We start from the raw sequence: 27940 nt of genomic DNA on the forward strand, positions 1-27940 counted from the left end.
GGGAAACTAAACACAAAACAACTGAAAACACAGTCTAAACTGAAATCTAGAGCTTAATAGTTACGTCAGTCCTGTCGATATTTGAATCGATCCGCTGCTCAAAAGGCACCTGGTGTGGCAGCACAGAGTGGGCTTACGCAAGCTTGGCAAATACCCATGTATTTTCCTTTGCTGCTTCTGTTTGTCTGCACCTCTAATACACCCTGTTATTACAAAATATGTATTTCATTTATTTTAAAGAAAAACTCAAAGATGAAGATCATTCTGAAGTTAAGAAAATCCAAGAAAAACCACATATGCCCTGTTAATCGACGCAAAAAGACTTACAACATGCTAATCCAAGAGTTTAGAGTTGCTCCCTTTTTTATGTTTACTATCTAATTTTTCTGCAATAAAGTGGACAAGCTTATTTCCCCATTTACTAAATTCTTCATTTAATCCGCAGTAATGTGATCATTGTAAAGCAATCCCATTTCTCATACTGTGTCCTTTTGTTTAAGGTGGTGTATATAATCAAACTTCATTAACACTAGTCATCATTAGCTACTAAATCATCATCTGGTTATAGTATGCATTAGAGAGAATGGATGCTAAAAGTCCTAACCTCTCCTAAGGTAAGTGACTATTTTTCATATTCACTTATAGCTATAAGCATGCAATGATGAGAAAAAGCCTGGGATAAAACTGTCTTGCATAATTTCTATTTAAAACTCTTCCTAAGCATGGTTTGAATAGATAATAATGGATAATGCAATGTAATTTAGTGAATCAACTCCCTGTTCAGTTAGATTTTCTACTACACCAATGTGCTCACCCCAGCGTGCTTAAAATCCATTACAGCTGCAACAAAGTTATGATTTCATTATAATTTCAATTTAAGTTCATGATTTCATTATACTGGAAACTCATTCCCAAAATACTGGTTACCAGCTGCAGCAGTACGGCTGGTATTGTAATAACCTTGTGTATGTTTGTGCATGTGTGTGATCTTTAAGTATTTATATGCCTTACTGCAGCCTTTTATCAATGCAATAGTGTTGCAACCATCTACAGTATATTCACCAAACTTTTTAGGTTTTTAGTTTAGTTTATGCTGGATTCACAGATGTTAAAATGCCTGAAGGACTGGAAGTTAGAATTAGCTCATTAGCATTTTTGTACTTTAAAAGAACATTAGCTGATGCAGATGAGCTAGGTAGGTTACCAGTAGCCAAAACTGATGATTAAAACAATTTAAAAACCAACAATATGTAGCACTTGGTAAAGTGTAAAGCTAAAATATGTCTAAAACATTGCATAAATCTGTTGGTATTTGGGCTATTCAGCTATATGTTTGGGTTTTTTGGCTGCTACATGTTTCCACCAGTAGAGGGCAGTCACGGCAAAAAGAAAAGAATAATGTTCTGTAAAAAAAGAGAAAAGCTTGCTTGGGTTTTGTATGTAAAAGCCACGGTTCTGGAGTACCCAAATAAACTCGGTTTGGTGTTTACACCAAGTTGTCCTGGAGTGGTGTAATAAATACAGATTTTTATAACCTCCATAGCCTTAGCTAAAAAGTTAAACATTGGCTAAAATTTAGCTAAATGCAAATGAATCCCAAGGCTGTTCAATTTTAACGCATATGTTTAGTAATATCTGACTCAAAAAGAGCATTTTTATTTTACTTTTACTAGCTAGTGTAGGTGCTAGACCATCTAGACCAAGGTGAAACACTCATGAATTATTATTGTTAATTAATTAATAATGGAGAAATGTTGGCTCACTCTTCTTAACGTTGTTACTTTGGTTCATTTTGTGGACATTTGTTTATGCAAAACTCTCTTAAGATCCCATCACTCAGGATGAGGTCTGGACTTTGTCTCAGCCATTGCAACACCTTGATGCTTTTCAACCACTTTTCTGTAGATTTGCCACTGTGCTTGGGGCGAACGTGGCTCACGGGGTTGGGAAGCGCATCTGTAATCGGAAGGTCGCCGGTTTGAGCCCCGGCCTCTCTGTCCTGGTCGTTGTGTCCTTGGGCAAGACACTTTACCCTACCGCCTACTGGTGCTGGCCGGAGGGGCCGATGGCGCGATATGATATGGCAGCCTCGCTTCTGTCAGTCTGCCCGAGGGCAGCTGTGGCTACAACCGTAGCTTGCCTCCACCAGTGTGTAAATGTGAGAGTGAATGAATAGTGGCATTGTAAAGCGCTTTGGGTGCCTTGAAAAGTGCTATATAAATCCAATCCATTATTGTGTTGCATGATGCAATTTGGGCCAAAGCAGCTGGAGCTTTTTTTATGATGTTTTGTAAAAGGATGATTGAGTTGTTTTCTCCTTTATGTATCTCTCTTTAACCTGTTCTTCTGCTCTGCTTTTTAAGAGGTTCTTGGTATCAGCACTTTGGGGTCCTTAGGGACTAGTAACGCGCTATACAAATACAGGCCATTTACCATTTTTACCATAAAAAAAAGCCAAAATCATCACCCCTCTACCACCATGTCTGACAGGTAGTGTGAGCTATTTGTGCTGATGTGCTGAGTTTGGTTTTCTCAGAACTGCATTATAAGCAGACATCTCCACCTTAGTATTGTCTGTCCAAAGAACGTTGTTCCAGGAGTCATTTGGACAGTTTGTCCAGTTTTTTTCAGATTCAGTTTTGCAACACTAAGCCCTGCTGCTGTTTTCTTATTAGAGAGAAGAAACTTTCTCCTGGCAATGCTTCCACTTTATTTTTGTTTAGCTTTTTTTTTTTTTTTTTTTTGCATTTCTCTGAACATTGCACACTCTGACCTTGGAGTGAATTTGCTAGAATGTCCGCTCCTGGGAAGCCTGGCGACTGTCTTGAATATTTTACACTGTTGAATAATTTTCCTCACTCTGTAGAATGATGGACTTCAAATTATGTGGAAATGGCCGTCTATTTTTACTGGATTGATGAGCAGCACCGAGTGCTTCCTTAGGATCATCGCTGATACATTTCCTTCTTGGCATTGTGTTTACACACACCTGAACGCTGCAGGCCGGCAAACTACCAAAACCTCTGCTTTTATAGAGGTGATCAAAGTTGCTGATGAACAATTATTCCTTGGTATTGAATGATTAGCTGAGTGCACCTGATTAGCAGCATTTGACTGTTACTTACCCTTTTAAATCCTATGGAAGCACTTTGTACTTTGTTTGTTCACTTTGTAATATGTCATGTTTTGTAGTTGACCTAAGGTTGTATTTACCCATTACCCATCAAACTAAGCCAGTAACTAACTAAAGTAATCATCACAGTACTGCTTTACCCTTAAAGTGTATGACAATGTAAAATTAAACGTAAATGAAGCAGCTGGAGCTTTTTTCATGATGTTTTGGAAAAGGATGACTGAGTTGTTTTCTCCTTTATGTATCTGTCTTTAACCTGTTCTCCTCCTCTGCTTTTTAAGAGGTTCTTGGTATCCTTTTGATTAACTCCATCTTTCCTCTTCCTTTCCTTTTTTCAGAGCGCTTCTGCATTAAAAACAAAAAACACAAACATAGTCTACAGTACATACTTATGTGTTTGAGGATGAACACTTAAAAAGGTTTTCACGTGCCACTCACATAGGTCCCAAGTGGCTTGGACTGCTGAGCTTGTGCCCAGGGTGCTGATTTGACAATCTTTCCCAGGGTCAGACATTTTACTTGTTTGTTTTGCTGGCACTGGAGAAGGGCAAGGAAATCATAAGCATTGATTGGCTGAGGCGGTTGTTGCTCCAGGGGTGTTGTTCTCTAGACAACAAGCATTTGGAAAGACGTGCTCCAACTCACAAGTCCTGGTAAAAGGGCCAGACTTATGGGTGCTCGTGTCAAGGCATAAAATCAAAGGCAGAGACACTCATGAGCTGTTGTAATGCTGGACGCATGAGAGGTGACTGTCTTTTGTTAAAGAGCAATAAATTCCTTTTTTGGATGTTGCAATGGTGGAGGTGGAAGCCAGGAGTGTTTCATTTCATTACCTTACATTTTGTCATTTTATGTCTCCATGGTAACACAGGGAACATGTAATGTGATTTGATTAAAAAAAACAATCTACCTATTTTAGATCAAATAGTCCAGTAACTACAAGCAGAAGACACACAGACATGACGATCATAATGTGTAAAAAAAAAAAAAAAGCGCAAAGGTTTCAATTTGGAATCTTTTATTCATCAAATTAAATCATCAGTTACCGCTCAACAACAGACAGAAAAAACATTACTGCGATTTAATGTGCAACACTGTAACAGCCGTCTCAACCTTTCTGTCCTCTCTCCTCCAGCTCTGGTTCTTTTCCACTTCCTGTCCTTCAGAGTTCCTCTGAGTGGAAAGCTGATACGCAAGAAACAGAGTTCATAAAAACAAATTTTCAAAGTTAAATATTGCCAGATGGTGAGCGACACATACGACAAACTTTCCTTTACATGCATGAAAATAAATGGCTGACATTACCCAGCAATCAGTTTAAGACTGGGTGCATAAAGGAATGATTGTTTGCCTTTTGATTGGCCTTGAACTGTAGCACATCTTTCTGCTGCCATCAGTGTGAATCAGAATGACTTTTAGTTATTTTTGAATCTACGGTAAATGTTTTAAATGCAGTTTTAAATTGCCCTCAGCGGCATGTGTGCACACTTTGTCTATTCATCATAACCCTCTTAGTCAGCTACTGCAAAAGCTAAGCCCTTGATAAAACGTTAGGCAGGATGAGCATCGCATGAATTGTTAATAACGGTCAAACAACTGAGGGTTAATTTAATGTCAGGTGATGTTTTCTTACATGTGAGGCTTTCGGTTAGATGATGAATACCTTCCTCCTCCTCATCAGGAGCTACCAGACTGGCTGCAAATGCCCACATCATTTCCAGCCACTCAGTGCTCTCCTGAGGTGAGACTCCAACAGAGCTTGATTTTATTGGACGAACTCCACCTAAAGCAAAGCAGAATAGAGATAAAGATCTAATGAATAGTATATAACTAAACAACAGAACCTTTCATTTTAATGTTTTATCTAAACTAGAACGGCAAATCAAAGTTTCGCTGGAACGTAACTTTCTCTCAGAAAGTGACCGAAACTAAGCACTTTCTAAGCACTTGTCTGCACCAAAAACCGTACCACAGTCAAAGTCACTTAAAATCAGCTTTCTTCCACGTTCAGATGTTCAGTTTAAACTTCACCAGGTTGTCTACGTGCCTAAATTTGCATGGAATTACCGCTATGTGATTGGCTGATTAGATATTTGCATTAACAAACAGTTCAACAGTTATACCTAATAAAGTGGCCAGTGAATGTTTACTATCCTGTATTTATTTGGACTCTAATAGAGTATCTTTGCTTTCACAGTTCAAAAATAATCCTTAGTTATCTGATCTTGGACTTTGGAAACAAGCTGTTTTAGCTCTTCTCCCTTTAAGAGGGCTTTCTTCTGATTGGCTGTCCATCTCAAGCACTTTTGACCTCACAGTCAGAGCTGTGTGTTCGAATATCCACTCCCACTGATATCGTGTAGAGACCAGAGTTGAAAAACCAAGGTGACACAGAGGGTTTAGACCAGTGTGAAGCTCGCCTGAGCTTTTGGCTCATGGGGATTACAAATAATTAGACTGATGTCATCAACTGTAACTTTGGCCATGTTTAACATCCAAACAGTAAGATTTTATATGACAGACGCTTATATAAGACTTTACCCTATGAAGCTGTTCAAGCTCACACACTATGATGGGGTTTGTCACAGTTCTGTAAGCCTTGGTTTGTTTTCACAACCATATGCTACTATTCTACCATAGTATACAATATGCTATATAGTATAGTATCTAGCATAGCATAGCATAGTATAGTACACTATGCGACAGGTTTATGTTTTGAATTTGGGTGTATATGTGATGTATGCTGGCTTAGAAGTCTCTGCTTGCCTCTAGTCCTCATACTTCTCTTCGCAATGGCGGCAGGGGGAGGGAGGCCTGAGGAGGGGAGACACACAAGCACGACATTAACCGAAACTACATCGTATGAAGTACACACAGGACGCATGCTGAGAGGAAAAGGAAGAACACGCACAATAGAAAGATAATCCACAACGAGAGCTGAGAAAAACAACGATCAGCAGCCTTCGTCTCTGCGCCTGACTGCATAGTTCGTGTTTTCAGCCATATATAGCGTTAGAGTTACAGCTTTGCCGCTTTAATGCAGCAAAGATGTTAAAGAGAAAGAAAAAAAGCTGCTCCCGAACACAAATCACACTTTCCATTAAAAAAACATTTTTTTCTCCATGATGCAGCGCACATGCGGAATGAGAGCACAGCAAGAAACCACAGCGGTATTAAATTTGCAGAAATATTAAAACATTCCTGATTAATTTTTACCTGGATTTCCACCCCTGATCTCATCTGCACAAATATAAATAGTTGTGACTCACTAATCTTTCCATTACAAGCACCCTGATACTGGATCTTTAAATCTTTAAGTCAGTAATACACAATTGTTTTTTACTAGTTACCAAAAATGTAAAAGGACTGAATTATTATATAAATGCAGGTAGGTCCTTGACTTGTATAGGACCAGAAGTCTTTTTTGAAAACTACAGATATCACTGCCGGGAGATTTGAAAAAGCGTGGAGGTTTACTGTGACTAGCATTGGCTTCATTCTACAGAGCTGGAAGCTTCGTCTATTTTTTACTCCGTCGCCTCTGTCAGTGCGCCCCAGGGCGGCTGTGGCTACAATGTAGCTTCCCATCAACAGTGTGTGAATGTGTGTGTGGATAACTGGATGTGTAAAGCGCTTTGGGGTCCTTAGGGACTAGTAAAGCGCTATATAAATACAGGCCATAACTCATTCACTGCCATTGACGTCTATAGACGTCAATTGAAAAACTTACGTTGACTGCCATTGACGTCTATAGACGTCAATTACGTTTTCAATGGGAGGGGCTAGAATACAACCTCGGGCAGCTTGTCAGTGAACATCAGACTGCTTGAAATGTATTTTTCACAAAAAGCTCGTTTTCTCCCTTTTTTTGGTCAAAACAGGCATTTTTGGTGGAACCCACCTCTCTTCTACAGCTGATTACTAAAGAACGGAAAATGGTAGAAACAAGCTTTTTTTTTGGATGGAAGAGGAGAGTCTGTTCTTCATTTTGGTAGGTTCAGCGTTTATGTGATCATAACACACAGTTTTCTGTGGCCCTTCAAAAATGAGTAAAAATGCTCAAAAACCCTGGCAGTGAATGAGTTAAGAATATACCAGAATATACCAGAACTGGCTTTAGCAGGTGACCACTTTTTAGTCAGTTGTCCAATTACTTCTGTTTTTCTGTGTATAAATGTGGTTGTAATTCCTAAATAGTTCATAAATCCCTGCAATAAATAAGGACCTAAAATAAAAAATAAAAAAGTGCACTGTGGTGGCATACAGAGGCAAAAATAGAAAGATAATGACATCGTCACAGCATGAATTTCACTGTAAATTATTTCTTATATGAATTAAAATCAGATCTGTATTTCAGGTCTGCAGCACGGTGGCACGGTGGTTAGCACTGTTGCCGCACAGCAAGAAGGTCCTGAGTTCAATTCCACCATCAGGCCGCGGTCTTTCTGTGTGGAGTTTGCATGTTTTCCCCATGTTTGCGTGGGTTCCCTCCGGGTACTCCGGCTTCCTCCAACCGTTTCCATGCAACTTGTGGGGAGAGGTTAATTGGATAATCTAAATTGCCACTAGGTGTGAATGTGAGTGCAAATGGTTGTCGGCCCCTGTGTGTTGGCCCTGCAATAGACTGGCGACCTGTCCAGGGTGTGCCCCGCCTCTCGCCCTATGACAGCTGGGATAGGCCCCAGCGCCCCTGAAAATGATAAGCGGAAGCGAATGGATGGATCTGTATTTCAAACAAATAAGCAACAAATGTTAGTGACATAAAAAATATATATTCATACTCATGTGATGAAAATATTATTATTATTATACAGACTAATATATAAATGATCTATAAATATATATACTGGTCTAATACACTGTCCCTTGTTTTATTAATATCTATGTATAACTATTATATCTACACTCTGCCAAAAGTATTGCTTTTTAAAAAATGTGTCATATATATTATATAAAATTATCAATATTTAATGTACAGTAGATCCACTGTATTCTCTGCAGTCTGCAACCCAGGTATCTGCTCAGTATCAAAAATACCTGAAATATTAAACACTCTGCCTCAACCATAAACTGCTCTACAAGTGTTTTTTAAAAACTGATTTATATTTGTTCATCTTGTCAAATCGCCCCCCCAGAGTCGTCCACAAATTCACTCCACAGGCTGCTATGAACATGGCCCATGGCCCATTGTTTTGTTTTTTTTACTTTTTTTTTGCACACGCATACACACACACCTTTTTAATTTATTTATTTGCCGATGAATAAAAGATCAAAGAAACAGTGAAGGAGATGAGGTGGGTTGTGTGTATCAAAAATGGTGGGAGTCTCGCAGGTGATTTTGTCACGTTATTGTTTTAAATGCACGCCGGGTATCATAAGAACGACGACCGTGTTTTTCCAAATTGGGTCAAATTGTTCTTTAAAGCTGAAGTCAAGTTTTCTAAAGTTGTATGATCTGTCAGGAAACTGAGCCACTGTTTTTCCAGTAAGATATTTTGTTGTTTTATTTTTTGGCGATGGTAAATCTATTAAGATAAAGGTTTGGAGTTGTCAAAGAGGACAGGTCAAGTAGAAGTAAAAGCAGAAGGGGATTATGGGATGGTGGATGCATTTTTATTAAGATCAAATATAAGAATTCAATAAGAAGATTTGATGTCTCTGAATTAAAAAATAAATAAATGGAGATTTCAATCAAGCTTAACAACAACACACAATTATTAGCAATGAAACCAATGGACTTACCTCAGCTAAAAACATTTATAAAGGGCGACCTCTCCGAGAGGGCCACCAAGGTACCAAATGATACGTATTTTTCTCCAATTGTGTCATTTTAAGGATTACCTTTTTCCACAGGAAATTGGGCCCCCGGTTTCCTACAAATTGCATTTCCAGCTAAACTATTATTCCCATAATGATTGTAATGGTGCTCTGGATTACATTCAGAGGCGGTGTTTTGTTGAATGAATGAAGCATGCCATCTATTAACGACAAATGCATTAGTTAAACACACATTCAGCTAAATGTTTCCTCGTTACGGTAATAGAAACTGTAATGTGATTTCTAGGTTGGATTACTGAACACGAGAGTGATTAGGTTGCAATCAAATGCTGCACGAGAAGCATTATGAAGACATGACGCTGGAATATTGTTTTCTGCTTCCTCCCCTCTGTGCCTTTCAACACTTTTTTTGTCTACTTTAAAGGCTGTTTGTGTGTCACAGCTTCTTTAACTCTTTCTTAAACTGTCCAGTAATTGCTGCTGTGTCTGTTTATTGTCTTACCGAGCTGCACACGTGAGCTTTAAATGACCTGATCTCATGTGCAATCAGCTGATTAAGGTGTGACCTGTCGCTGCTCTGCCTGAATATATCTGCAAGCAGCCAGATATTAATTTTTATTTTGGTTTCTCTGGTCCTGAAACTATTACCTGTTATTAAGCTGCTAAAAGTCCTTAAAACAAACTGTAATCATATGCTGCCGCTGCAGTGCAGGTGTTTTGCATCTGCCTCTCTGAGGAACATGTTGGAATTAGCACATTCATCAATACTCTGCATTTAGATAACTGTTGGCTCTGGAGTGCTAAATGGATTGTTTGGATTTTCTCCGTGGATCTCTTTCAGTCTCTCTCTCCCAGGTGGAGGAAGCTTTCCGCCTGCTTCTCGCCCAGTGCGGAGGAGGTGCATAGGCTAATGGAGCCTCATTTCTTTGATTGGCACTGCAGACACAGAGCCAGAGAGACAGGGAACAGGAGGCCAGCTTTCTCCCTTGCTAACGCTCCCTCTCCTTCTTTTGATTGCTGTCACTCTGTCACTCAGTTTCCCTTCCGCTCCACCTTTCTTTGTCTTTCTTTCTTTCTTTCTTTCTTTCTTTCTTTCTTTCTTTCTTTCTTTCTTTCTTTCTTTCTTTCTTTTCCAATCACATCTCTCTTCCACTTCGCTCCTCTTTAAATCTATTTTCTCTCACGCTCTCACTTTCATGTGCTTATCTTCTGACTCTTCTTCTCTCTTGTGCCTTTTGTTTTTGCTATGTTTTTAGTTTACTGCAGTTTAGCAGCCACATCAAAATGATAAAACACAAAGAATATAGATGAAAAATACAAATTGTGCAACAGAGATTTAAAAACGGGAACCCAAGGGGCTCTGACAAAAAACACCCAAAAAAAAAACTTCAGAAGAAAAGCGCAGAGTTCGAAGAGACAAAAACAAACTGGATAAGAGAAAAGAAATGATACAAGAGAATATTTATTTTTTCTTTCTATCCTTCCTTCCTTCATTCCTTCCTTCCTTCCTTCCTCCTACCTGGAATATTCTGAAATTCTTGGGGAGTTTTTGGCTTTGTATTCTGGTTCTTTATTATTTATTATTTAGTCTTCTGGTTATGGAAATATATTACAATTCCTGTGATTAAGTGGATCCAATGTCCGACACCTGACCTGTAGTTTCCTCCTTGCTTTTGTTGTTGACTCCCCCCCTTTCCCTCCCCTTGGCTTAGTGTAATCCTCTTCTATGTCTGTATGTCATTTCCTGTTTTATTTTGATAGTCTCTCGTTTTGTGTGCTTTCTGTTTAGTTTTGCTTTCTGTGTCTCATTGGTCGCTTCAGTCTTGTTCCCACCTGTTACTGTTCCCTGTCAATATTTGATCTCATTCTGCTCTTTGTTGTAATCGTCCTCAGCCTGTTTGAGTCCTTCTTCAATCTTTCCCTGCATACTTCTGTTTGTTGGATTACTAGCTCCTGGTATAAGTTAATTTTGTATTTTTTGCAAGGGTTCAGCAATTAAGCTGTTTTCATTTATACTTTTGTCTGCCAAGTCCTGCATTTTGGGTCCTTCCCTGCCTAACACACAGCTGAGACGTGACACCTTTTGCTTTTGCATTTCTCACGCATCTCTGCATTTTTCCATTCCTGCTTTTGTTATTTTTGTTTTTTACTTTCTTCTGAATTGCCTTTGTTATAGAGTATGTCCCTGAGAGTGTGGGGGTCTCTGTCTTTCTAATTCCGTATGTTATCCCATATTTTTCATGCAGTTTTTCTAGATTGCTCTGGTGCGATACTCACATCAGCAACATCATCCTCTCCACTCCTAAAGCAGATATCAAAACAGTCAAGGTATTTCTCATAATGCCGACTCACCTGTGCAAAAGACTAAAACAAAACTTTTTCTTTCTTTCACGTCAAAACATACAGAGTGAGCGATCACTTTAACTCTGTGAGCAATGAGTAAAAACCCTTTCAGCTTTTATGACCTTTCATTTTTAAGACTTAGACACCAAATGGTTTTATACATTTATCAAAGCCAACTGACTTTGGTCAGAGTGTTGTAAATATTGTGGCCTAAAGTAGAGTTGTAAGTGTTTGGGATGTATTTGAAACTTTACACAATATCACTACTGAACCTGAGAGCAGCAAAATCCTATATGTGAAAGTATCTTCCTATTATTATTATTCTTTTGGCTGCTTCCTTTAGGGGCCTCCACAGCAGATCATCTACCTCTATCTCACCCTGTCCCTAGAGTCTTCCTCTGTCACACCAACTCTCTGCATGTCCTCCTTCGCTATGTCCATCAATCTGCTCTGAGGTCTTCTTTTTTTCCTCCTGCCTGGAAGCTCCATCTTCAACATCCTTTGTATCCTTTATATCCACAATGTCTGGGAGTACCAGGATGGACAGGATTAGAAATGAATACATCAGAGGGACAGCTCAGGTTGAGTGGTTTGGAGACAAAGTTAGAGAGGCTTGGCTGAGATTATTTGGACATGTGCAGAGGAGGGATGGTGGATATATTGGGCAAGAGATGTTGAAGATGGAGCTGCCAAGAGGAAGACTTCATTTCAGTTCCTCAACCTTTTCACTCTACCCTAACCCGCATTATCTGCAGCACTATTACCAAAGTCAGATAGACACCAAATGGTTTTATACATTTAAGTCTTAAATGCTCAAAGGGTTTTTATTCATCGCTCACAAGAGACTGAGTTTGCATATTTTTACATACAGTGCTATGAAAGATGATTTGTCCTGTTCCTGATTTATTGATTTATTTACTTCCTTTTTTTTTGTCAGACTTGTTTCATATAATCAAGTAAATTTTAATATTAGACAAGGATAAACTGAGTAAATCTAAAATGCAGTTTTTAATTTCAGGGGGAAAAAGTTTTCCAAGGTTTTTCAAAAGTAATTGCCCCCTAAACCTAATAACTAGTTGTGCCACCCTTGGCAGCAAGAACTGCAATTAAGCGTTTGCAATAACTGGCTATAAGTCTTTCACATCGCTGTGGATGAATCTGGCCCACCATTCTTTCCAGAATTGTTTAATTTGAGCCAGACTGGAAGGTTTGGGGACAAGGTATTTATGTCTGCAGCTCGATCAGATTTGAACCCAGACTTTGACCAGGCCACTCCACAACCTTCATTTTGTTTTTTTTGAGCCATTCAGAGGAGGACTTGCTGCTGTGTTTCGGATCATTGTCCTGAGTGTGCATGAACTCCGGAGCAGGAACTTGTGGCCGGATATTTCCATCAGGAGTTTGGTTGAGAGTAGAATTCATGTTTCCATCAATATGGCAAATCATCCAGGTACCGTAGAAGCAAAGCCACCAGACCATCACGCTACAACCACCATGTTTGACCGCTGCTGTAATATTTTATAGCAGTTGTATTGGGACTCAAACCTTCCAAATTGTTGCTTGATGCGTTGCTTTTTGAGATATTTTAGCCTCACTTTGTCAGAAAGCTTCTATTTAAATGAAATTTAGCTTTCCAATAAGTGCAGTTAATCACAGTTAATTCATGATTTAGCAACATGGACAATTACTTTTTCACACAGGGCTACGTGTAGGTTTGGATTTTTCCTCCCTTGATTATAAACACTTTAATTTGCAAACTGCATGTTGTCTTTACTTGTGTTATCTTTGTCTAATATTTAAATTTGTTTGATGATCTGAAATGCAAAAAACAAAAAACTCTACAACTGTATTTCTTCTTTGATAACCCTTAAAATGTAGCTGTTTCATTTACACACGCTGTTCTTTGCTGAAACGTTGTGATGGAAGAAATGCCTTGTGTTAAATTGAGCCCAGCATTTTGTCATTTTTCACCTTGGAAATGTTTGCTTCAAAAACTGAAAGGATGAAAGGGAAAAACTATCATGTACATCCTACATTGAGCGTCTAGAGAATCCCTGTGTACTACGGTTCTCCGGTCTAGCCCCTCGGCAAAAGGTTTCCTTGACTTATATAAAGATGGGTAACTTTCATAAACAAGTAAACTCTCATTGAAGGACTCTGTTATTGTTCTACGTTAAAATGATCCTGAATTATGACGTTAGCAGTCATGGAATCATGCACCACATTAATCATCACTCAGAAAGTCCAGACAAGCATGCAGTACACATGCTGGTCTTTATGCACAACACTAGGAAAGAACGAGGACACGCTGATGGGTAACAAACTAAAGAAAAATAAAAGCTGTGCAAATGATTGGAGAAACTGAAAGCGAACACTGGGTCAATTAATGCTTTAATTAAAACAGTGGACTTCAGTCAGCACTTCTCAAACCATTTGGGAGGTTCAAGGCCAGGGACAGTGCTCTCCACAATTGCCAAATGAAAACACCAAATGATGAAATGGATTTTGGAGGAGCAGCGTTTTAGTAAAGTGCAGGAATGATGTCAAGGAGCACTGAGTCTATTCTGGACGCTTGTGACAGCCAAATACCTTTCTGTCCTTCATTTCCTTTAATTTGCCACCCATCCGTGGGCCTTGATAAATGCAGACTCTTTGCGCTTGGTGACAGAACAGAACAAGACTGAATTCCAGTGAATCTAAAGTAAATGAACAAAGGCTTGACATCAGGGCAAATCGACACTGTGTGCCTTAAGCTTAAAGAGCAAGTAAAATAACCGTTTGTTCTCCAAACAGACTGACTGTCTGGAGTCTTTAGGTGCTTTAGTCTTTAAGACTTGTTTCAAATACATTTTAAGAGGCATGTAAGGGCAATCATCCCAATCTGACCACTGGGATCAGTGGATTCATTAATGTGGGTGAAAATGTACATCGTTTTAGATGGAGGTTCATTTGTTCTGCAAGTGAGATTTGGGAAATCCAGAATGTAAAAAGCTATTATAGCTTATTAGCCTCTTAAAAAATTGAGATTTAGTGTCGATTTACCCGTTAAAGGTGAAAGTCAAAGCCTCCGAACTAAAGAAAAACATGCTGAGCAAAAATCACATCTATCCAGATTTGACTCTGAACAACTGCAGTCAACACTCTGAAAGCAAGCGGAGCAGTCAAACAGTGTTTTTGCTGTTGGTTTTACCAGGAGGTAAACACACGGGGTCGTCACAGTATGAGGTGTAGTCTTTGGATGGGATGGCAGGTGATTGACAGCATGAGCATGGAGGGGAATTGGAGGGGCGGGGTGGAGTGGAGTGGGGTAAAGAAAGGGGAAAAGTGAGGAGAGGAGTTAGAGATGAGTGTGTTGGATGTGTGAGGCAGGCCTATCCTTACACTGTAGGATAGTGAGGGTGATGTGTAGTAGCAACCGGTGGGAGAGTAGAATAGATAGAAGGGTCACTATGTCGCTGTTGTACACGGAAAGAAAGGGAAGCTCAGTTGCAGTTTGATATTTAACTTTCAGTTATACTTGGCTTATTTAAGTTTGCCGAGTGTTAGTTATTATTCTTTTATGGCTTCAAAAAACTTTAAAAAAGAGCAAAAGAATGTACCAGTAGGTATAAAAAGAAAAAATAAAGAAAACCAAATCAATTCTTTTTATTTATTTAGGGGACGTTTACTCTACCTACAGCCTTTTTTCACATTTTTCTTCCACAGCCAGGTGCTTCATTGCACTTCATTAATTTATCATCAGCAAGTGTTTTCACTTTGATAAAAGCAGAAGTTTTGACAGTTTGCCGGTCTGGAGCATTCAAGTGTGTTAACACATTGCCAAGGAGGAAAGACAACAGCAGGGATCTTACAGAGGCAGTTGTTGCCCATCAGTTGGTAAAGGGTTATAAGGCCATTTCCAAACAATTTGAAATTCAGTATTCTGCGGTGCAAAAGAGGCTTCACAAGTGGAAAACATTCAAGACAGCTGCCACCCTTCCCAGGAGGGGACATTTCAGCAAATTAACCCCAAAGGTCTGATCGTGTTCAGAGAAACGGCAACAAACCAAAGAGCTACATCTCAGACTTTACAGGCCTCAGTTAGCATGCTAAATATTGAAGCACTACAATTAGAAAAAGACTGAAAAAGTATGGCTTATTTTGAAAGACTTCCAGGAGAAAACCTCTTCTCTTTAAGAAGAACATAGCAGCATGGCTCAGGTTTACAAAGTTGTTTCTGAACAAACCACAAAAGATCTGGAAAAATGTTCTTTGGACACACAAGACCAAGGCAGAGATGTTTGGCCCAAACCAAACACCTCATCAGTAAAAATTTGGGTTTGTTTTTTTAGTCACAGGACCTGGGCACCTTACGTTCACTGCATGGACCATGGGTCCTCTGTATACCAAAGTATTCCGGAGTGGATGTGGAGACATCAATCAGACGGATAGAGCTTAGCTGAGACTGGGTCAAACAACAGGGCAATGATCCCAAACACAGCACAAAGGCTGATAAAAGAAAAGAATCAAGGTGTTGCAATGGCCCAGTCAAAATCCAGACCCCAACCTGACTGAAATGCTTCGATGGGATCTTAAGAGACTTGTGCATAAAGAAATGCTATAATCATTAATTAATTGAAGCAATGCTGCAAAAAAGGAGCATGAACTAAAACTCCTCCACAACAATGTGAGATGCTGATGAAGTTTTTTAGAAAAAATTTACCTCAAGGGATTCGAGCTAAAGATGGTTCTACAAGTTATTTAATCACGAGATGTAGTGGTTAACGCATTTGTTTGGCAATGAACGGTCACTGGTTTGAGACACAAATCCCCCTCAGGGCTTTGTCACAAAGAACATCCAGTGTAAAATTCTGCCAAATCAAACATGTGGCGGTACCTCCAGCGACAACCCCACAGGACTGCGTACAGTTTGTGTTGCATGTGTCGAATGCCCAGCTGGGACAAATATGAGCAGACTGTTCACATGACCGGGTAGATGAACTAAAGCATAAGACCAAGATGAATGAGATATTAAAAATGTATAGGGTGAAACTGCAACCCAGCTCCCTTCCACACAATTAAAAGACAATAGTTTCATTATTGAAACTAACACTGTTTCAGAAGAAGCAGACACAAAGTGTACTGGATACAATGATGCTATCAGTGGAAAATAAACACATTCATTTAGACTAAAGGTGTGACTGAAACAGTGTTCATTTCAAGATAAATATCAAACCTGTTATGGATTAAATGCTAATTACAAGTTTACACTGACAATGTTAACATGCATACCAGTGGATTCACCCTAACTGAGTTCTGAGTATTTAATCAACTTGGACAGTAGGAAATACACTTTTACAGACTCCTGCCTGAGAACTGGATGAGAAGATTGTGAAGCTCAACTAAGAATTCAGCTGGTCGATAATTTCTGCTGATACCGGCCAGCTAAAGATACTGGCATCCATGTATGTGAGATACGCTAATATTACAAATTTTTTGTTTATTTTTATTATTTCATTATGACAATGTGCATTAATATGTGCATGAAAACATTTTTAAAACATCAGCCTTAATAATCTGAAATGAGGGCAAACCCTAAAATACAATCTGGGTCAGACTCTAAAGTCTTATCCTGACATTTATATCCAATAATTAAGAAGCGACATCTTTAGCTTAGCTTAAAGACAGCTCTACTTGCCAGTAATTACTTAAAATAACACTTTAACGTGTTAAACTTTGATGTGCTAAAACAGAAGCGTAAAACGAGAATTTGTTGTCTTGTGCTGAGGTTATTTTTGACACAACCAGTTGCCAAGCAATCAGCTGCTGCTGCTGCAGGAAGTTGCTGATCTGAGTCAAGAAAATTCACCAAATAATCCTCTCTGAAAATGGCAGTTTCTCAGTTAGACAATTTGTTTCTTTTTCCAGGAATAAACACTAAAGATATAACGTAGGAAACAGTGAATTTTAGAAATGAGTTTAAAGTGCGGCTGGAATTTGTTTTTGCCTTTTTGAGAATGAATTCAAAGTGAAAGCAGTGTAATGTTCAGCTCTGCACCGCCGTGTCTCCGTGCTATATTATTGTGATTTACTGCAATGGACGTTTCCCCTAATATATAAATTAACAGCTTTCTACAGATTTGCAAGCCTTAAGCAGAACTGAAAATGCTTAAGCAGAGATCTTCACTGTTGCATTCACTTCAATCAGCAGTGTGGTTGTGATCTCAGGGAAATTCATTTCCTGTTATCTCATGACAATGAAGCAATTAAAGCCGGATCAAAGCTAACAAAATGTGATTACTCGAGACAATTAAGTCATGAAATGGAGATAAAGGGATTAAAAAAATATATGAGAAAACAAAGCTGCTCCCTGTTTGTGTAATGTGGCAACAGCCGCTGCACAGGATTCCACTGATGTCCACATTAAGCAGGTTATTAAATGAATCATTTTACTTTGTACGGCTCAATGCTGCAATCAACCCCTGTGACTCCATTATTAGTATGCATGTTAACACCAGAACGCACCCTTTCGATCCATTCTACGGCCGTATGAGTGATATTTAGGAGGAAATGAGGAGCTACTGCCCTGATAAATAAGCTAAGAAAAAGGTAGACTAATTAATGTTAAAGTTTAACTGAGTATGTGAACAGGAGGAAATGCATTCGCTAAACCAGTGTGCGTCAAGAAGATGGGAAACACACCTCGCGTTACTCTGAACAGAACTGGCATTAAAGCAAAACACACACATGTCGAGGCACATGTGGTGAAAGCAACAAGGAGATGGTGTGTGTCCCATAGTTTGACTCGGTGAAAATGATGTCCACTTTTGAAGTTTGCTTCAAAAATGTCTGAAGTCTTGTTGGAAAATGCTCGGATGAAATATGGAAGTGTGAAATGTGGAAAATGGGTGATTGATGAGTGGAAGGAAAGTGTCATTAGGCATTATAAAACATTACAAACACATCATGATAACAGTTAATAATAAAATATAATAATAAACAGTTAAATAATAAAATTATGAGAATAAAATGCTGAATTAAGTTCGGGATTTTTAAGAAGGAAAGTAAACAGCCGTTACCTGCCAGAGTTTTATAATCGAGCAGATCAAACAAAACGATAGCCACTGCTGACCACGTGATGATAAGGGCCACGACCATCAGCCAGGCCATTGGTGAGGTGAACGTTAATATGACATCATCCAGAAATGTCCTCTGATTGGGCCGAGATGGAGAGGCCACCTCCCTGATGCTGGTCTGACTGCTCATTGGTGAAGATAGCTGGGAGCAGAGGGAAAGAGGAGAAGGAAGGAGATGGAAACTTGAGTTTGAAGGGGGTCTGGGCATTGAAATACTTGCAAGAATGTTTAAAAAATTTAAAGCATCACTGCAAAACCCATTCAGTGTAAAGTTACTGAATCCCCGACTGATTACTGAACAATATTGGCCTGTGCATTGGCAAATTTGCACACAATATAATATAATTTTATATAAAAATGCATTCTCAAAGTCGTATCATTGTAATAGTGCTGAACTAACACACTTTATATTTTGATTCAATTCTTTATTTAATTTATTTAATGTATTTTTTAATGTCTGTTATTTATTTATATAAATTTAATGTAAGCTTTGTCTGTTAATTCGTGAAGAGTACTTACACAGACTTTCATTGCTCAGTGTAACCATTGTGTTTTGCAGTGTACATGACAATCATTTGTTATTTATTAGCAAATTACAATATATGTGTGAGTCCTAGCTAGGCTTTCTGGATTGTAAGAAGGCATTACAATAGTGAGAAATCTAGTGATTCATTCCAGCATGGCATGAATAACATGTCAAATAATTTCAATTTCAATTTCATGTTTTTTTATTTATTTATTTTAAGAATACCGTAAGTGGAGCATAATTTCAGTGAGACATATGCTGATGAGTTATGTTTTTTGGGGCACTACAGTATAAAACGCGATTAGTTTCCAGAACTTGAACAAATTATGCAAACTCGCTGCCTTTGAATAACTAAGTACAGCTCGTTTAAGGTGACTAAGTTAGGGCAACTCATTCATTTTGAGTACAAGCACCACAAAGCAAAAAGTATTTAAGTGTATTATATTCAAGAGAAGATAAACAGTTCTTCAGCCATTCTCTCCAAACTCTGGCTAAAAGTAAATGTAAATAGCACTACTGTGCTACTATTTAATATAGATGTGCAACAAATTGCTTCTTTTAAGTGTAAAGTGACCATGAAAAGCTCGAAACATGAGTTCAAATGCACTGCAACTTAAGGAAACACAGGAAAATAGAAAAATGCTGAGAACGCCTACAAAACTCAACAGAAGTGTTTTTGGGGGAAGCAATAACGTGACGGACCAGCTGCAGAATGATAGAAATGGAAACATTAGAATGATGACACACTTAAACAAAGTGAAGGATTCATCGGTGTTGTGAGGGAGAAAAAGATGTGGATAATGTTTGTTGTTTTAATCACACAACGCATATAATACTGTAGATACATGTTTGCTATTAGCCGTTTACTGTTAGCTTGTCACTTCTGCAGCTGCTCTGTAACATTATTGTCTCCACAAAAACACTTCTGCTGTATTTTGTAGGGTGTTTTTATTGTTTTTTTGTGAAGCATTTTTTTTCTATTCCAGTTGTGTTCTATTCATATTTTATATATTTATTTTATCTTTTATTATCTGCTTGTGTTTTCTTAAGTTGCAGTGTGTTTGACCTCTCAGGGCCACCGTAGAATGCATTGAAATAACAATCAAAAATATGGCTGAAGAAGAGGGAGTTTTGTTAAATAATAATATAATAAGATGTACATATAAGTGTATCCATAAATATTAAGTGATGACAAAACCGTTACCTAGTTAACGCTCAGTTCTAACTTACTTACCGACTGTAGTTTACCAAAAACGTTTCTTCTGTGACTTCAGCGAAGTTAGGGTAGTTTTCCTAAGAGGCGTCCAAGGTTTTAAAGCAACGTTTAACAGAAACAAATAATCTGATATTAAATGACAATTAGCATTAAAACAGATGTTTCAAGCATTTTAAAAACCACACAAACCTCTGGAGCGTTGGAGGGCTAAATGTTTTGTGGTCCTAAACTGACAGTGAATGCTGGTTACAGGAGTTGCTAAGTGTGTTATGTGACATTGTGCAGATATGTTACCACCACAAATTCACTGCACCCGCACTGTCAATTTGTGCTCAATATAACAGAGTAACTGGCACGTCTGTGGCATTGATGTTAGCAGCTCAATGCGCAGCAGGTGTTTATTTATGCAGCATTTTGTTTTTCTACGTCAGGATGAACACAAGCTGCATGAGGAGGAGAGGGGCAGAGCGACAGAAAGACGAGGAAGAGAGAGACAAACAGAAGAGATAAGACGATTACATCCCCGCTCCAAAATCGGCGCTTCAAGACAAATTACTTCTCTAAACAAAGTTTTCATCACTGTATGGCAGCGGGGGCCGCGCTCCAGTAACATGATTACATGCCCATGTTAGGTTGTTTGTGTTCATTATGTGGCGCTTGGGATGATTCTTTTTTTCTCTCCCCTCTTTCTGCGCCTGCCTCTCACACGGCGTATCTGCTAATATGAAAGGAGAGATTTGAAGAAACTGCTCTGTATCCTTCTCTTTAATTAGACTCTGAAGGATGCAGATCCATGTGAGTGCTGCGTGCTTTGTGCAGGTCTGGTTTAAGCATTCATTATGAAAGTCTCATTAAGAGAATCAGCTGCTGTTTCTCACCTTTGATGCCAATTAATTTAAACTCAGTATAGAGTGGTGACAATGTTTTTGCTGTCCTCTTATTACATAATGAATGTACCACAAGGCAAAATGCATACCCATGTTATTTCTCCACTTTCTTCTTCTGATGAGTTAAACCCAGTCACGTGGGTATCTGGGCTACATTGTACTCTATAAAGTAGCAGCTATTATTTCTTGATATTTTGCAAAGAAAATGGGAAACAGGTGCTCTGATGTATTGAAGCATGTGTAGACATTTGTGGAAATACTGTATATAAGGCAAACTGGACAAATCTAATGGGCTTGAAAGTCAAGATTTAGTATTACCACATTTGTCCTTCTCCAGGCTTCTTTAAGGAGATTCAAAGCTGTTCTTTGGATGTTGGCTTCCTTTTGTTCTGTTCTCTGTCAAGATCATCCCAAACTGCTTCACAAATTTTGAGGTTTGGGCTCCGAGGTGGCCAATCCATGACCGATAGTGTTATATTGTGTGTTCTTTTATCCACTTTTACTGCATTGACAGCGTGTTTCGGATCATTGTCATCCTAAGAAAGTGAAGCCATTTCCAACTCGACAGTTTCTAAAGGGTATTGTATGATGGATTGAAATCCAGCAACAAACTCCCCAACACCACTGGCTCTAATGCAGCTCAAAACCATCGCAGAGTCTTCATCCTATTTTCCATGCTATAGGCGGTTGTGATCTCACTGTTGGACCTCCCTCCTGACCTGGCGATTTGAACCAAATATTTCAACTTTGGATGAATCGGTCTGTTGATTTTCAGTCCAGTTCTTCTGTAATTTAGCATACCTCTGCCTTTTCTCCCTATTTCCCTTCCTTAAGAATGGTTTTTTGACAGCCATCCCTCCACTGAGCCATTTCTGATGGCTTTGACAAACAGAAGGTGGATCAACTGAAGGTCCAGATGCATCTCTCAGCTCTTGTTTAAGACCTGAGACTTGAAGATACTGTTCATCAGCTGTTTGTAGGCCTGCCTTCTTTTGTGCTTCACTTGACCAGTTTCCTTAATTTTTTTTAAGCGCATAGTGCACGCCATGCGATAGGCTGCAAATAACAAAGTTCTTAAAGATCCAATTTAAAATTGGCTCTTTGCTCAGTTGTCTGTTCTATGGCAGGCAGAACACTGATTCATCTGTTGAGTTAGGTCCTTTTTTTTTTTTTTTTTGCTTGAATGATTCACAGGTCAGTGTTAAGTGGACACACACCATGCTGCAATATATCAAGTCTCAACTAACAGCTCTTTGAGAATCACCTTGCTTGTACAAAAATAATATGTCACGGCTGTGCTATCTTTTACATTTTTCACACATTCAATTCTTTCTTTTTTTCAGCATGGGGTTCACAAAGTAAAATGTTAAGATTCTGTAGCTGGTCTCGGGCTGACCTTTCTTTTGCAGCGTTCAGTTAACAAGTTGCAAAATCAATTTAACATAATTCTACCCACTCACAACCTAATGCACATTTTTGTGTTCGTCTGATTCGAGAAAGCTGAGCATTGATCTGGTGAACAACAGCTGCCGTCTGTGTTATTTCAGAAGCTGAGTTGAGAGCGCGTGCGCGTGATGTAAAGGCCGACCATTGATCAAGCGAAGCCTTGGCAACAGTTAGTCGGGCCAACATATTGATTTGAAACAGCTAAAACAGCAACAATGTTACAATGACAGAAGGACTGGAGAGCAGTCAAAATCTCCTGCAGCAGGTAGAGGGGAAAACCTGCACAGTGCAAAGATCCACTTCACTGTTCTGCTACTAAATGTATTAATTAAGTTTATTTCCTCTGTGTTTGAAAGTTTCTGTCAAACTGTGTGTCACAGTCTGCAACCTTTTCCCTTTTAATTTTCCTCACTTGCTTTGGTTTATTTCCTGAATTAGACTTAAATGGGACCTGCTTGCTCATTTTTAAATTCAATAACATTATTCTTGGACTCAACTAGAACAGCTTTGTATGACCCTGATATTTAGATTCATATGCATTAGTTTAAAATGAGTATTCACCACTGCAGCAGTGCATAGAGTCGTGGTATATAGTCTTTGAATTATAAGGTTTCATATACAGTATGAGGACTTCCGTTAAAAAACTAGGTGATCCTTAGTCAGGTCTTAAAATGATGTAAATAAAACCACAGATGAACAACAGCACATGACATATTCCACTGTGTCATTATTTGCAGAAACCAACACTAAACCTCACTGCAGGAGCAGTGAATGAAAAGCCAAGTACACCCTGACTGCTTCCATAGGAATTAAGTAACAGTCACTAATAAATGCACTTAATTAATTGTCCATCAGCAAGTGTGAGCACCTCTATAAAAGCAGATGTTTTGGTAGTTTGATGGTCTGGAGCATTCAGGTGTGTGTTAACATGAGGCCAGGGAGAAAAGACAACAGCACTGGTCGTAAAGAATTAATTGTTGCGGCCGATCAATGTGGGAAGGGTTATAAAACAATTTCCAGGCAATTTGATATCCATCGTTTTACTGTAAGAGAGATCATTCACAAGTCAAAGACAGTTTCTCATCTTCAATGAAGTGGACAAAAAGCTGAAAAGCTACATCTCAGACTCTACGAGGGTCAGTTATTCCCAGGAGAACACGTTTTGGAACATGGCAGCATGGCTTAGGTTTGTGAAGCTACATCCTAAGAAACCACTTCTGAACTTCTGTAACAATCTGTCTTTTGACAGATGACACTAAAGCGGACATGTTTGACTAAAATGTACATCGCTGAACATTGATGAACACCAAACAGAGCGTTCCAGCACAAACACGCCACACCAACTGTCCAGCATGGTGGTGGAAAGGTGATATTTTGGGTTGGTTTTCCAGCCAAAGGACCTGGTCACTTTGCAGTTATTGAGATGACCATGAACTCCACTATATACCAAATTATTCTAGATTCAAATATGAGACCATCCATAGGACGGACAAAGCTTGGCCCACACCCGGGTCACTGAGCAGAACATACGGTGGCCCTGAGAGGCCAAACGGACTGCAACTTAAGGGGAATGGATTTTGAACATGGAGCTGCCAGGCAAAAATGGGAAAAAAGGAAGACCACGGAGAAGATTCATGAATGTGGAGAACATACAGAAGGCTGGTGTAGCAGAGGAGGATGCTAGGGATAGGGTGAGGTGGAGGAAGATGGTCAGCTGTGGCAGCTAAAGAAAGAAGATGAAAATACTGAGGCGACTGCACAGTTCTGCCAGCATGTATAATACATCTTGGTTACCGTACCCAATTAATACAGCAGACATAAATAATAATTTACACCAACTGGGAAAAGCATTCAGAAGATAAAGAAACTGCTTTCACAACAACAAACTGTTTTTGAACATTTCTGATCTGAGAAATGCACCAAAGAGAAAGAAATGTAATGCACTCTGCGTGTATATATCCGCCTTCAAATACAGACGACCCAGCCCACCTGCTGTTACCCTCGAGCTCTGAGCTTGATCTGCACTCACACACACAATGGCCGACTGGTGCTGCCTCCTCCTCCACGACAAAGGAATGAGCAGAATTAGAACAATGTGGGTGCCGACAACTAACTGGCAAATGAAAGGGCAAATGAAAGACAACAACAGCTTGGTCAAAACTCTGAGTCACCGAATGCTGTAAGGAGGAGTCAGCACAGTACTGCTTACAAAGTAAACTTGCTAGTAATGTTTCCAGTTTTGAGCTGCTTTTATTTCACCGTCAAATGACGGTTTATCTCATCAGGAAAGCCCAGATGTTCATGAGTGTGAATGCAGGGTTTTTTGGGGGGGTTTTTTTGCATTATTGTCCTCGTTACTTTGATATACAGCACCAAATACAACCCAAACCACTGATAAATGCTTGTTATCAGGATGATAAGTTCCTAAAATTATCATGGATTTACTGCATGGAGGTGAAAATATATTTGCACATGTGGTTCAGTTTCTGGGCACGATAAATGAAGAGTTATTTATATGTGAGTCTTTTCTCTTTATTCTATTTTACAAGTTATTTGATGGCACAGAGGAACAGGAAAAAGAGTAAAGCGTGAGAAAGAAGAAAGGCAATTGTTTCAACATCAGAGCGAGTGTTTTCAAATGCAGTTGTTCCCCACCTGGGGTTCAGGACCCCCTATGGATACGAAGACATGTTAGAGAGACCCCAAGATGCTTTGAAAGAAAGAAAGGGGAATATATCTTTTTCCTTTCTTTTGGAAATTTCGATTCTTTGAACTCTGCAGGCTTTAATAAATAACACACGTAGCTCTATTTTAAGGGGGTCACAAGTGAAAAGGGTTGGTAGGCACAGGTTTAATGGGGGCATAAAGGATGAATTATGGTCCTAACAACAGTGCTGAGCAAAAAGTTGCTTTTTCACTAGATTTTGTGCTGACAGTGGTTGTGGTTTTCCATCTTTGACAACTGTTAATTTCAAAGCATAGTACATTTAGGACACTTTATAGTTTTTAGACATGTTGGTTTTGGAATTACAAATTACAGGTAAGTGCTCAATATCATTACATCCATGCAGAAAGAGAGCAACTGGTCATCATATAGAATTAAGTCATGAAGGAGAAATTTAATGTAATTTTACTTGCAGTCTTGAGCAGTAGGTCTCAAGGCTTTCAGAAGGTCTTTCAAAGTTTTTCTGTTTTTTCATGCTTTTTCACTCTAGTCCTTGTACCAGACTGTTTTCACAAAGTTTCTTATGTTTGTTGAGCCACTTAACACTGACAATGAATCATTCAAGGATCAAAAAACACCTCAGTAAAAGGATGAAGCAGTGTTGTGTCGACCTATAACAGACAACTTAGCAAAGGATCAATTTTAATGTGTCTCTTTAGGCACTTTGTTAGTAGCAGCCTGTTAGAAAAATGCATAGTTTGTTTGCATTTTTTCATTGAAACTACAGAAAATGACAAAGATAGCACAGTCTGACAGATATATGAGAGTATTTTTGTACCAACAAGGGGACTCCTAAAGAGCTATTACCTGAAAACTTGCTATACTTCTGCATGGTGTGCAGTTTGTCCTTAATAGATTTGAGGAAACTGGACAAGTGGAGGATAAGAAAAACTATCACGAGTAAAATCTGTCTACAACAGAGAAACAGTCGTGCCCTTAAGAAATAGGAAAATATCCAGCAAAACCCCAAAACAGGACCTGAGAGATTAATCTGGGGCTTCAGTTGATCCATCTACTGTTCACTGAATCCTGACCAGAAATGGTTTCAATGGAAGGGAGACTATCAAGAAACAATTCTTAAGGAAGTGAAATAGGGAGGAAAGGCTGAGGGACACGAAATTACATAAGATTTAGAGTGAAAATCAGTGGTAACAGGTCCCAAGGAGTGGTGAACCCAGTCATCAGTAAAACATGATGGAGGCTCTGTTATGATTTGTGGCTGAAATTTGTTTGGTGAAGGTGAAGAATCCATGACTGATAGTGTTCATTGTTTGTTTTTCTATCCAGCTGTGGCACGATCACCAACACCAATGAATAGCATCTAAATGGGAGTCTTATAGTCTACACCTCATGTGTGCACATACTTCCCATTTTCCAGCCGCACATATTTCCCATTTTCCTATAATTCAAAATTAAAAGGAATGAGGGTTGTCTCAAGACTTTTGTACAGCCACTAATGTCTAATCACAATGTCAAAAACACATTTTTAAACTGACCCTCAGTTTAAAAGACCATTTGTGGTCCCTTCAAAACCTCAAGAGGAAACAGTGACATAAGAGATATGGCCCAGATGGTTCTCCATGTTATTAATAGCGCCATCTCACTGGCTGTTAGTTACCTAATATCTATTTTAAATGACAATTAAAAAAAAGAGTAACTGGGTGGATTGCAAACACTCACATTTCTGTTTTGAATTTATTACTTTTATAAGTTTTAAAAGAGTGAAATGGATTTTTAAAGTACCTTAGTCTTTGAAGTTGCTGGATGTTCACTGATAATCTTCAGTCCTTCAAGGGCTCTGGGAATGCTGTGTTACCATAGAAACAAGTATGTAACTCCTTGTCAAGTCCTGTTTTTAACCCGAGTCGATTATGAGAAAAACACATTAAATTGTCTTAAGCCAGATCACAGCGGGTCTAAAAATACACAAAAACTTTCCCACAAGTGGCGTGAAACTGGGATAAAATCCAAGAAACTAAGTTTTGTGTCCCAAAAAGTTACCAGGGCGAGGTTTCTGAGATTTCAGTGCTGGAGAGAGTGGGACAGAAAGGGAGAGACTGATAGAAAGAAGCAGGGAGACGGAGTTTGACCCACTGAGAGTCACCCAGCCCCTCTGAGGGTCCAAAATAGACAGATAGGGAAGGGAGAGAGAGAGGGCGCAAGGAATGTAGAAAGGGTGTAAAAGGAACAAAAGATTTAAAGAACAAGGAAAAAGGCAGGAAGAGAATACAGTGAAGAGATGAAGGTCTAAAAGTCTCCTACTCACATATCCCAGAAACACAGAGCTTATTAATCACCAGCAAACAGCTGATATTTCATCAGTGTTTCCTCTGAGAGGCCCATTTCCTCACCTCATTTCACCCACACTGGCTTCCTAACTGTAAACAAATATAAAGACAATTCCTTTACATCTGCAAATTGAATTAAGTAGTACTATTATGATTAAATGCTTGGTGGTTCCTCGATAACACTGACAAAAGTACATTTTACAAGATTCTCAGGGGTCCAAGCAGATTCACTGTGTGCCCTTGACAAGAACTTCAAGAAAACAAAAGCACTTAAAACTTTAAACTTTCTAAATTTCCCAGCCTTTCCCAGACTTGCTCCAGGGGAAACATGTTTCCTCCTCAGTGCCCAGGCTTGTCAAATGGAGGTCAAAGTGAAGAGTAAATAAGTGAATAAATACCTAGCTGAGCCCCATGTGAGATTTTAGGCCTTGTCAGACACTGTTTTTTGGAGGCCCAGTTTAATCAAGGATGTGTGTGTATGCT

The 27940-nt window shown here is 39.0% G+C and overlaps 1 protein-coding gene across 3 annotated transcripts; it reads right to left on the bottom strand.

Moving 5' to 3' along the window:
• Positions 1-4134: 4134 nt before the first annotated feature.
• LOC146691654 (triadin-like) lies at positions 4135-27278 on the bottom strand. 3 transcript variants are annotated; one of them, XM_085431568.1, is made up of 7 exons: positions 26913-27278; positions 20130-20188; positions 18313-18511; positions 14445-14486; positions 5900-5947; positions 4767-4916; positions 4135-4318 (listed from the first exon to the last, which is right to left on the bottom strand). In XM_085431568.1, the coding sequence occupies exons 3-7, from the start codon at positions 18497-18499 to the stop codon at positions 4296-4298; spliced, it is 450 nt and encodes a 149-aa protein (XP_085287694.1). In that variant the 5' UTR covers positions 18500-18511; positions 20130-20188; positions 26913-27278; the 3' UTR covers positions 4135-4295. The 3 variants fall into 3 exon arrangements, with proteins under 3 accessions (XP_085287694.1, XP_085287693.1, XP_085287695.1); XM_085431567.1 differs by lacking the exon at positions 20130-20188; XM_085431569.1 differs by lacking the exons at positions 14445-14486; positions 20130-20188.
• Positions 27279-27940: the final 662 nt, after the last annotated feature.

This window comes from Copadichromis virginalis, linkage group LG15 (genome assembly GCF_057382275.1).
Source record: "Copadichromis virginalis isolate Kocher_CV1m ecotype Utaka linkage group LG15, C_Virginalis_male_GT1.1, whole genome shotgun sequence".
Lineage (NCBI taxonomy): Eukaryota > Metazoa > Chordata > Actinopteri > Cichliformes > Cichlidae > Copadichromis > Copadichromis virginalis.